General features: G+C 42.7%; 1 protein-coding gene and 1 long non-coding RNA gene across 2 annotated transcripts; both read left to right on the top strand.

The window, feature by feature from the left end:
- The first annotated feature begins 3268 nt into the window (after nt 1-3268).
- On the top strand, nt 3269-5782 carry LOC120048716 (zinc finger protein 23-like). Its single transcript, XM_038994885.1, has 2 exons — nt 3269-3919; nt 4087-5782. Exons 1-2 carry the CDS (start codon nt 3724-3726, stop codon nt 5232-5234), a joined length of 1344 nt encoding a protein of 447 aa, XP_038850813.1. The 5' UTR covers nt 3269-3723; the 3' UTR covers nt 5235-5782.
- A 1927-nt stretch (nt 5783-7709) lies between these two features.
- LOC120048725 lies at nt 7710-11684 on the top strand. The gene is made up of 4 exons (XR_005477037.1): nt 7710-7897; nt 10441-10607; nt 10930-11037; nt 11127-11684. It is a non-coding gene; the product is annotated as an uncharacterized LOC120048725 (long non-coding RNA).
- Nucleotides 11685-12757: the final 1073 nt, after the last annotated feature.

Here is a 12757-nt window from a genome sequence, read left to right as displayed (position 1 = left end):
AACACAGTTGACAGTGCATGTCAGAGAGGGCAGATAGGCAATCTAGGGCACTCAGGATGTGCGATGGTGCATTTAAAACTACACCGGTTGAGGCTTTACAAGTAGATAATGGGGAAATGCCACTATCCCTTAGCGTTAAGTGTACCCTGGCATACTGGGCAAGACTGAAGAGTAGTACGGTAGTGTTAAAGGAATTTCATTCCTATATGTTCATCAACCAATTCAATTAAAACACTCTGCCCATTTCTAAGAATTTGTAAGATACTTATTTGCATAAAATGGACAGAAACCAGTCTCAAAATCAATCAATCAATAGCGTTTATTCTCGAGAGTACTGCCCATAAAATCATGTACATTAGTTTATATACCTCATTATTTCGTCATAACTGTCTCTCCTCCTCTCGGATACAATGGCAATATAGTTCACAAGCCTTCCCACATTGTCTGCCACCTGTTAAACAATCTACTCCTAGCCCAAGGTCTCTCCCCTCCCTGGGTAGAGACAGAATGTCCTGTAAGGAACACAGCATTCCAGCCTGTCTGACGATAGCTCCATTCGTTTCTAACAAGGAACAGAAAGTCCTTGTTCTAATTCTTGACTAAAACTACACACATTATATTCAGTATTATGATTATAATAAGATTCATACATCCATACAGTAACATAGTAGTATTCTGTTTAGTTATAGTTCTAAGTTAAATGTATACATAATTTAGTCATTATTCATAAAAATCCCATAACAGGTAGATCATCCTACACTGACAGTATTGGAAGACTGCTGGTAATATGAAAGATATCAAAAGAGGGGTTTTGACCCAGAGATTTGGAAAAGGGGTTTATAAAGATGGACTCAGGGAGCTTGTTATAGGGCCATCTGTGGCAATAGGAAATGTATCACTGTGGTTTTATACAAGACCACATGTCAATTTTAGCCTGATCGAAGAGAAGAAACGGTGGTGTGAAGAAGATCATGGAGCAACAATAGTGGATCACTATATTACTAATCAGTTTTATTACTGTCTTGCAGTGTATACAGATGGTTCAAAGGATCCCATGAATTGGAAGACAGGAGCAGGTGCATTTATTCCTGAGTTCGATGTTAATCTATGCAAGAGGCTAACAAATGATTTATCTGTAGATTCAACAGAAATGGTTGTGAAAATTGTTGGATTGCAATGGATAGAGGAGGTGCAACCAGGAAGAATAGCAATATGTTCGGACTCTGCATCTGTTTTGTGTAGTTTAAGATCTGGAAAGCATTTCGCTACATCCACAATAACGTGCTAAATGTGTTTGTGACAAATAATATTAGATTTTGATTTGAAAGTCAGAACATGAGGATTTATGGGTAGAAATAATGCTGCTGTTGTTGGGCTTACAAAGAAATGGTATTGAAATTCAGTTCTGTTGGATTCCAGCTCATAAAGGAGTTAATGGAAATTATATAGTAGATATAATAGCCAAAAAAGCAGTGAAATGATATTGTGGATATACAGGTGCAGTTGGGTAGAGAGGAAATTAAAACATTGATTTGGAAAAATGGGTTAGATTGCTGGCAGAGACAATGGGATGAAAGTAGTAAAGGCAGACATTTTTATAGTACAAGGAAATCTGTACAGGAGATAGTGTCATATAATGGGAACAGAAGGGAGGAAGTTATGTTGTGTAGGATGAGATTAGGGCATACGGAATTGAATTCATCTTGGAAATTGATAGGGAAGCATGGTACTGGAATGTGTAATGGCTGTATGGTAGAGGAAATGGAACATATTATTTTGTGAAATGTGTGATGTAGAAAGGGAGAGGTTGTTTGACAGGGTCAGAGAGGTTGGACGGGAATAGGGAGAAGGTGGTATTTTATGTGGAGATGACGGGAGTAGTGAGGTATTTTATTTTATTAGAAATTCAGGGTTAGTTGAGAGAATATAGTGGTGTATATATAGGTCGTGACCGGCCTCACACTCCAGAACAGTAGGTGGTGGTGTATGCACCTGCCAGTTGGTTGCGATTCGCCAATAAAAACTTAAAGAAGAAGTGCATGTCAAAGCAGAATCTATACCATGAAGTCCAAGGAACTCTGTAGTTCTCTGAGATGCAATTGTGATGAGGCATATAGCTGGGGAAGGGTATAAAACAATGTCTAGAGTGTTGAAAGTTTCCCAGAGCTCAGTGGTCTCCATCGTTGGGAAATTGAAAAAAATGTGGAACTACCCAGACTCTGCCTAGAGCTTGCCTTCCGACCAAACGGAGCAACCGGGCAAGAAGGACCTTGGTCAGGGAGGTGACTAAGAACGCAATGACCACTCAGAGTTCCTTGGCTGTGACGGGAGAACCTGCCAGAAGGACAACAGTCTTTACAGCACTTCACCAATCTGGGCTTTATGGGAGAGTGGCCAGACGGAAGCCACTCCTGAGAAAAAGGCACATGACGGCATGCCTGGAGTTTGCAAAAAAAGGAACGTGAAAGACAGATCATAAGGCAAAATATTCTGTGGTCTGGTGAGACAAATTGAACACTTTGGCCTGAATGCAAAGCTCTATGTCTGGAGGAAACCAGACACAGCTCATCACCCGTCTAATACCGTCCCTACTGTGAAGCATGGTGGAGGCAGCATCATGCTATGGGGATGCTTTTCAGCAGCAGGGACTGGAAGACTGGTAAGGATAGATGAAACAATGAATGGAGCCAAATACAGGCAATACTTAATGAGAACCTGATCAGAGTGCAAATGACCTTGGACTGGGGTGAAGATTTGCATTCCAACAGGACAGTGACCCTAAGCAAACAGCCAAAGCAACATTGGAATGGCTTCAGAACAATAAAAGTTATTGAGTCGCTCAGCCGAAGCCCAAACTTGAATCCCATTGAAAATCTGTGGAAAGACTTGAAGATTGCTGTTCATCGCCGCTCCCCATCTAACTTAACAGAGCTTGAGAAAATCCCCAAATCCAGATGTGCAAAGCTGATACAGACATACCCAAGACAACTCAAAGCTGTAATCACCTCCAAAGGTGCTTCTACAAAGTATTGACTCAGTGGTGTGAATACTTATTTAAATGAGATATTTATGTATTTCTAAAAACATATTTTCACTTTGTCATTATGAGGTACTGTGTGTAGATGGGTGAGATTAATTTTTTTTTAAATACATTTTGAATTCAGACTAACAACAAAATGTGGAATAAGTCAAGGGTTATGAATACTTTTTGAAGGCACGGTACATCACTCCTCTTCTCTTTCTTTAATTAATTGCAGACATGAGAATGTTGGATTAGTGATAGCATTATGGTGTATTTTATTTTTTGTGTACTTTAGTGATCTAGGGAGGCATTGATTGATCTAAACTTCAGATTTGCACCAGTAGTGCTGTAGCAGCGCCACCAGCTCTGCAGTCTACTACATGTAGGTCTATGTGCTGGGCTTTAATAGAAATGCACACACTGGAGGACGTCCAAGAATAGATTGGGAAATACTTATTCAGTCTGATCAATGATGAATTAATTTTGCCTATTAATCAGCCCTCTTCTCAAAAGCAGCACAGCTGGCGCCACCTGCAGGATCGCGACGACCTGTGCCTGCCGCTCCAGTAGGGGGCGACAGTGCAAAATGTATTATACCGTGCACGCACAAAGACTGGCAGCGCTCTTTGTCTTGTTGACTTTGTTTATGTTGGTAGCTAGCTGGCTAACTTGGCTAGCTAGACAGCTTTTCTTCAAAAAAAATGTCTAAAATGGAGTACTTGAGAGTGTTTCTCAACCAGAAATTAATAGCTGCAGCTGAAGAGATATTTGGTGTCGTTGAAGAAACGATAGCAGAGTACCAGGAAGAGGTTTCTCACACAAAGGAGGAGAACAGCCGTCTACGGAGCATGCTGGATATTCGTTCTAAGCCACAGATCAAGTTACATAGACGAGCAGGTGTGTATTTCTTTTAATAACGTTAATTTCATATGAATTACGATTAGCTTTCAATTTAATTAATTTTGTACAGTATTTACAAAACCAAGGTCTGTAAAAAGATAATTATTGTAAGCCTAACTACGTCTCAAGTCAGGTTTTGAGTTTTTTCCCCCCATTATCTCCAGACCTCCAGCAGCTCACTGTCACCGTGTCTGATGAGCAGCAGGATTGGAACCCCAGTCTGGGGCAGAAGGACCCAGAACCCACACGGATGAAAGATGAACAGAATGAACCAAGGACCAGTCAGGAGGATGAGAATCCTTTCAATGAGTTTATAAACTCTTACGGCTGTGTATCAAGTGACTATTATCAGGACCCAACTCAGTCCTCACTTGAAGAGAGATACTCTCTACCCAGCACCTCAACTGAACAGATCAAAACAGAACCTTATGTAGAAGACTATGGTGTATCAGAACCAACCAGAGAGTCTCAGCCCTTCTCTGCAGTAGATAGAGAGTGTTCTGCATCTCAGAGTGAAAACAGAGGACATATTGACAGGATGGAGAGTGGAGGACCTCTGTCAGGTCTAACGTTAAAGCCACTCAAATCAAAGAGAACAAAGACGGTAAAAGGACAAAGTTCTCATAGTGTTCAGGACAGGAAATTGAACCATCTAAAATCACACTCGAGACCCAGTGTAAGCTGGGATGCTGCTCCTAGTTGTAAGGTATGTGGAAAGCAATTTGACTCCATGGCTTCTTTATTAAATCACGTGCAAACGCACACACAGGATAAAGAACATCTTTGTGGTGTGTGTGGAAAATTCTGTCAGTCCACAGAAAGTATGATAGATCACCTACAAACTCACATTGGAGCAAAGTGTTGTCATATTTGTGGTAAATATTTTGCTTGGGATACTTTCCTGAAAAGGCATTTGAGGAGTCATACAGGGGAGAAGCCGTTTCACTGTCATGATTGTGGCAAAGGATTTACTCAGCGCGGACACCTAAACTTACATATGAGGAGCCACACAGGGGAGAAACCACATCAATGCCAAGATTGTGGCAAATGTTTCAGCCAGAATACATCTCTGATAGTGCACATGAGGACTCACACAGGGGAGAAGCCATACATGTGTCCTGTGTGTAGGAAATGCTTTACCACATCAAGTATGTTAAAGAAGCATCAGACAGCTCACAAACATGTAGGTGTCGTGAATGTGGCCAATGTCACAATGGATTCAGACCATACCGAGCCACGTGAAGAGGGTTTACAAGGAGGAGAACACATGACTGATCCCTGTGTGGGGGGAGAGAATCAGACAGCAGACTGAGACACGTGAGAGGAGAATCAGGAGATAGCTCTCCTCAGGACACTGCTCTCTGATGAATATCATGTTCTTACAGAGAGCAGTTAGTGGGTTTCTGAGCAACAGGAGTCCCTGCTCATTAGTTATAGGATGACACAGAGGACATGATGTGATCCACTGTTCTCTGTCTGTATATAAACCTTGCATTGGTCTTGAGAGTAATATGTCTTGTTCATATATGGTAATATGTCACAATACATCTGCCCTGATGTTGCAAACAGCCTAGTATTCAGAATGTTTGTTCCCTTGTGTTTAATGTGGCAAGATCTTCCATACACCAAATGTCATACTTTCCTCTGAGCCTAATGCCAAAATGCACCAAGGGGAAAAAATCGATTTCATTTCATGTGTATTTACATGTATAGAGAATTGGTATGATACAGTTACGCTATGTTCAATGGGAACTAAATATACCACCTGAAATGAGAGCTTCTTCTTTCAACCAACCCAGATATTGTACATTCCCAGACATGCATTAAGTACTACAGAATAAATGGCTGATAATGTGTTCATTGAAGTGTCTTTTTTCAGCTTCTCTCTTCTCTGGCAGCGTTGTGGGATCATGTTGGGAACACCAACCATGCAACCATTATCTGATGAAATCAATACAAGTGTTAGGAACATCTTTAAATAAAAGCCCTCTGTAAAGGCAGTGGAAATATCTCTGAGCTGTCTATCAAATGGCTGCATCTACACACTAATCATTTAGAGAGTTATACTGGTGTGGACACAGACCCTGTTGCACGAAGAGTAGTTCCATGGGGTAGGGACGTCCCAAGAGGAGTTCGGTCAGCTAGAGGAGGAAACGCTCGCTTGGAGGTTGTGTTGTGATGCACAAGATTTGAGGTTTGTTTGAATGACTTCGTTCCTGGAGAATTGTGTGGAGTCAGAACTGGGTGAATGAGTTGTTGATGCGTGAGAAGTTTGGAAGTCTGACAGCCGAAAAGGAGGCAAGTAGTGTGGACGAAATGGAGAAAGGTTTGGAGAAGCAACAGCTGTGCTGGAATGTGAACAGAATGGGTGTCAGTTCTGATGGTCTGGAGTGGGAGGATGCGGGTCAAGGAATGGTCAGTAGTGGAAAGACGGGGAGAATAGAGCTGACACTGAAAGCAGTGGATTGTGTTTGATGAGACCACAGGGCCTCATTTACACCCTATCCAACTAACCAATGCAGTACAAAAAGAGATGGTTGAAGTCAGATTAGCCCAGTTCATTGGAAATGGTAGATTGTTCATATTTTGTTGTAGCCTGATGGAAAGCTTAATGGGAAGAATATTAAAAGTAATGTCAGGGGTGCCAATTCTAGGTTGAGGGGAGTCATCACTGCGGTCCCAATATCTATGTTCATAGATGATATTACAGAAATGTGACAGGAAGCAGAGTGATTGAGGCCAAAAGGGTGATCAGTAGGAAAGAGGGTCAAAGAAGTGAAAGCTTATCAGTGCTGCTGAGGTTTGAGAAGGTTTTACCTAGACAAGTACAGAAAGGATTCATCAGTTTCAATGTCAGAGAATTTGTCCCATCCCCATTGCTGTGTTTTAAATGCAGAAGAATGGGACATATAGCTGCTCAGTGTAAAGGACAGAAAATATGTGGGGAACATGGTTACAGTGAATGTGATAGCAATGTGAAGGTAATTGTGGGGGGGGGGGGTGCATATAGTGCAGCATTTGGTGGATCCCAGGTGCAGAGAGAGGCTCAGAGCTATAGAATCAGTCATGATGTATTGTATGCAGAGGCTGTAAAACAGATTGGTGGAACTACAGTGTGGAATGATGGAGCTTCCATGGTTGAGCTTCCATGGTTGAGCTTACTGTACTAAGTGGACCTAATGTCAGGCTGGTGCTTCTACTGGACCTGGCATGGTTTCGAGACCTGTTCATAAATCTTGTGCTTATGAATGTGCTGTGTCAAAGGACACTTTGATAGTAAATAAAGTTAACTTCATAGCTTTCATTGGTAAGGTTATCAACACGACTCAGGTTGTGGAAAGCAGAAATGCCAAGTTGAAGGTTATTGTGGATGCGGCAAAAGTTGTTATTGGGAGTAACATATGTTACTGTTGAAATGGTTGTAGACATGCTGAACAATCTTAAGGGTGGATTGTTTTAGCATGATATAGATCAAGTTTAATGGGTTGTGGTGGAGTGGCAGTTTTTTTGGGGGGGGGTAGAAGTTAGTTGGGATTTATTGTTTTATTTAATTAAATTTGCTTGGTAGTACAGAATTAGGCAGACCATGATTGATCGCATTCTCCAGCACAGTAGGTGGCGACATGCACTTTAAACGTTTGTTTTCGCGGACCGCCATGATATCATAGAAGAAGACTGTCGCATTCCACTCCAGCAGAGGGCGATAGTCAATTAGTGATGCCCTACACAGAGGGGCATGCGCTTCTGTGTTTATATTCTGCAGAAGTGCATGCTAATTTTGCATGGAAGAAAATAAACAATAAAAACTGTCTAAAAGAGAGTTGTTGAGAGAATTTCTCAACCAGAAATTAACAGCGGCTGCTGAGGAGATATTTGGGGTCGTTGAAAAAACGATAGCAGAGTACCAGGTAGACATGTTCCGTACGAAAGAGGAGAACGAACGTCTTCGTGGGCTGTTGATGTTGTACAAAGGAGGTATGTAGCTTCATACAGTCAATTGTTTGTAGCGTCTAACCACATACAAAATGGGAGGGGTAGCTACACGGGTGTCTATCTAATAACGTTAGCAAGCTTTCTACCCAGATCCAAAATGTTTGTCAATGGCGAATCTTCATTGAAGTGCCGGTTACAAAACCTAAATTTATAGTGAAGTCCGGGGAACTGGCCTTAGAGCTGAGATCCTCAAAGTGTGAAGCAGCTCCACTGCATTTGTTCCGGTTTTGTTTTTGAAAAGGAGGAGGGAGACGAGCATCCAGTAACGCAACCTGGTATCAACGTTTCATATTATTCTGTACGTAATTCCGAAACATTCCATTTAGTATTTGTTACGTTTCATATGGTATGTATTAATTTGTGGATGTCCATCATCCATTTTGTGTATGTTACTAATTCCAATTTGTGTGATGTTATGAATTTGCTAAATGTACAATATGTTATGAATTTGCAAAACGTTGTTACGAATTCCAATTTGTTTTGGCTAAAGTAGCTAGGATAGGGATTAGGGTTAAGAGTAAGGTTAGGGGAGGGGTTAGCTAAGTAGTTGCAAAGTAGCAAAAAAGTAGTAAGTAGTTGAAAAGTTGCTAAAATGCTAAAGTTGTCCGTGATGAGATTAGAACACGCTACCTTTGGGTTACCAGACGTTTCCATTATACGCCCATCCATCCACCCTGACCAACCACCCTCCTTTCGTTTTTGCCTGAAGTAACCTTCTGTCTTATGTAACCATACCAAACTTAACATATCATACTCATTTGAACATCCAGGATTTACTTTTACTATGTTACGTCTAGTCTGAGACCAGGCTGAGCAAAGTAATAGAACAAAAATAGTAGTAGTTACACTGCTGTTCTATCGCATGCAATGATGTCTGAGGGAATAAAATATTGTTGTTTGAAGTGACATCTTTGTTGTTGTAATATCTCAAACAGATGTGGCAGTTTTACCAAAACATATTCCAACTTTAACAGATCTACATGTCCAACTGTTTCTCATTCCCTCCAGAGTCAGACTGCCAGCAGCAGGCTGAAGCTACTATCACTTTGGCCATAGTGGAGTTTGGAGTGTGACTGTTTCAGGTTGTGGACAGGTGTCTTTTATACTGATAACAAGTTCAAACAGGTGCCAATAATACAGGTAACGAGTGGAGGACAGAGGAGCCTCTTAAAGAAGAAGTTACAGGTCTGTGAGAGCCAGAAATCTTGCTTGTTTGTAGGTGACCAAATACTTATTTTCCACCATAATTTGCAAATAAATTCATAAAAAATCCTACAATGTGATTTTCTGGATTTTTTCCCCCTCATTTTGTCTGTCATAGTTCAACTATAGTGTACCTATGATGAAAATTACAGGCCTCTCTCATCTTTTTAAGTGGGAGAACTTGCACAATTGGTGGCTGACTAAATACTTTTTTGCCCCACTGTATCACCAAGCCATAATATTGGTCAGTGGGCATATAGCTATGCCTTTCAGCAAACAATTTATTATAACACAGTCGTGCGGTTGTTGTTAGTTGTATTTTAGGTAATACTCTTCGAAATCAAGGGGCATTTTATTAGTGGAAATGATATGGAAATCGTACAGTCTGTGGCTTTAGGCCCTGCTGACGCTGTGTCCTTTCTTCAGATTTCACATTCCAAATGGAGACAGAAGGGTCTGTAAATGAAGCCATCAAACTGAAAGTCATCCTCAACGACAACAGAGTGATTCTGCCCTCTCAACCTGACTCACTGAATGAGCTGATATCAACGCTCAAGGAGAAACTGCATCTGAAGTTTGATTTCAGTCTTCTTTATGAAGACCCTGATTTCAACAATGAGCTCTTCAACTTAGAGACCATTGAAGACTTGCCTTCTCCTAGGGCCTAGTTTTGCAAATACGACGTGATGCAGACCTCAGTTTAGCCGGAGTCTCAGCCACCGAGTTACAGGACGCCCACCAGAGCGGTTAGGCAGGTGACCTGAAGTATTTGTCATACCCATTTTATCGATGGAGGTTGAGTTTGCTCTGAGAGAGGGCAATTGTGCATATCTGAGACATGAAACGGTGCTGAAAATAACAAGGACTCAAAAACACAACATTCTTGATCGGATGGCTTGGACAATCTTCAATTCCAAAGCGTACCCAAGTGACAGAGAAACTGGCTGGAGATGGTCCACGAGATGATGAAAGAAAACAGAGACCTGCCACTCATCAATCAACACATGCAGAAGACATATGCTCTCCGACGCCAAGAAATAGTTAAATCCAGTCCCTCGGTAGAGCATCTCAGAACACGCTGGCCAGCACTCTTCCTTGAAGCCCAGGTTAAGCAGACTAAGAAAAGTTGTCTTTGTCAATTCATGTGCTCATAACAATCTACATTTCCATTGCAGTTCAGACCTTTTTGATGCATGACACATGGTTGTACTCATGGTTGTACTTACAAATCATGGTTATCAGTAACAAAATTCTCAGGGCAGACTCAACTTGCCTGACTGCCATAAATTGGGATTTTCTGTGTGCTTTGTCTTTTGCTTAAGGTACATGCTGAGTTTCAGAGAATCACCAACCAGAGCCTGCAGCAGACGTTCTACGCTGCCTTAGACCACCACACACCCCGCCTGCTGACCCTGTTCAGGGAGAAGGGGGGGAAGTCCACCACCCATGGAGGGAATTCTCAAGCATCCTGAGAGTGTACAATGAGCAGGTCAGTGGGATTCACTTGATCAGGGATGGACAATCTTGGTGTGGCTGCAGACTCTTGTTTCAACCAAGCAGTGACACACCTGATTCAACTTGATCAACTAATCTTCAACCAAGACTTTGTTTACTGCTTGGTTGGAACAAAAGCCTGCAGCTACACCTGCTTTTTGTGCATAAGATTGGCCACCCATGTGCTACATGGACATGTGCTTCACCTATTATCTGTGACTGGAACCAGATTAGATCACTCCTATGTTGGGGTTGACGAGCTCAATTTACTGGATTATTTAAATGCTAAATGACATTGTGAAATGTGCTCTCTTTAGTTCACTTCACAGGGAGAAAAGAACATCACCGTGGCCCGTTCTGCAGTCCTGGCTGGTCTCCCTTTGTTGTTACGAGAGGATAGTTCTGATGTCTTCAAAATCTGCGAGGTAGCCACCTGGTTGTACAGCCTGTACCATTATCAACGCATTCTTTCGTATTGTGTTTTTTAAACTTAGTTTTTTCCTCTGTCATTAAGGTGGGAGAACTCAGCAACCCTGGTATTCTGGATGGAGTTTCCATTCTCTCAGTGGTGGGCCAGCACAATGAGGTGGTGGGTGGTATACCCATCAGACCAGCCCATGTATCCATTGTCCTTGAGGATAAGATCGTCATGACTAACTCCTGCTCCTGGCCAGACGCTCTCATGGTTGTTTTTGGGCTACTCTACTCCCTCCATCTGAACTACCCCAAGGCCCTGGGCAGCACCTTTGAGTTCATGCAGAAAGTCTTCCTGAACCTCGACGATGGAAAGCTGAAGCCCAAGCTGCTAGCACTGAAAAATGAACTGTTGGCCTAATTCAGTGACCTCCTATATGCCGAGTGAGTGGTTTGAAAACAATGGTTGTTTTTGTTTGGTTTGCTTTTTATATTTTTGTACCTTTTTTGTGAATGGATTTGATGTTGTATTTCAATTAACTTATAACCCTTTTATGTGCAAAGAAGACACAGGTCAGTCAACACATTAACTTATCAAATCAAGTTTATTTTATATAGCCCTTCGTACATCAGCTAATATCTCGAAGTGCTGTACAGAAACCCAGCCTAAAACCCCAAACAGCCAGCAATGCAGGTGTAGAAGCACGGTGGCTAGGAAAAACTCCCTAGAAAGGCCAAAACCTAGGAAGAAACCTAGAGAGGAACCAGGCTATGAGGGGTGGCCAGTCCTCTTCTGGCTGTGCCGGGTGGAGATTATAACAGAACATGGCCAAGATGTTCAAATGTTCATAAATGACCAGCATGGTCAAATAATAATAATCACAGTAGTTATCGAGGGTGTAGCAAGTCAGCACCTCAGGAGTAAATGTCAGTTGACATAGCCGATCATAAAGAGTATCTCTACCGCTCCTGCGGTCTCTAGAGAGTTGAAAACAGCAGGTCTGGGACAGGTAGCACGTCCGGTGGACAGGTCAGGGTTCCATAGCCGCAGGCAGAACAGTTGAAACTGGAACAGCAGCAAGGCCAGGTGGACTGGGGACAGCAAGGAGTCATCATGCCCGGTAGTCCTGACGCATGGTCCTAGGGCTCAGGTCCTCCGAGAGAAGGAGAGAATTAGAGAGAGCATACTTAAATTCACACAGGACACCGGATAAGACAGGAGAAGTACTCCAGATATAACCAACTGACCCTAGCCCCCCCCGACACATAAACTACTGCAGCATAAATACTGGAGGCTGAGGCAGGAGGGGTCAGGAGACACTGTGGCCCCATCCAATGATACCCCCGGACAGGGCCAAACAGGAAGGATATAACCCCACCCACTTTGCCAAAGCACAGCCCCCGCACCACTAGAGGGATATCTTCAACCACCAACTTACAATCCTGAGACAAGGCCGAGTATAGCCCACAAAGATCTCCACCACGGCACAATCCAAGGGGGGGCGCCAACCCAGACAGGAAGACCACGTCAGCGACTCAACCCACTCAAGTGACGCACCCCTCCTAGGGACGGCATGGAAGAGCACAAGTAAGCCAGTGACTCAGCCCCTGTAATAGGGTTAGAGGCAGAGAATCCCAGTGGAGAGAGGGGAACCGGCCAGGCAGAGACAGCAAGGGCGGTTCGTTGCTCCAGAGCCTTTCCGTTCACCTTCACACTCCTGGGCCAGACTA

Source organism: Salvelinus namaycush, chromosome 5 (genome assembly GCF_016432855.1).
Source record: "Salvelinus namaycush isolate Seneca chromosome 5, SaNama_1.0, whole genome shotgun sequence".
Taxonomy (NCBI): Eukaryota; Metazoa; Chordata; class Actinopteri; order Salmoniformes; family Salmonidae; genus Salvelinus; species Salvelinus namaycush.
This window is presented reverse-complemented; position numbering and strand designations above follow the sequence as displayed.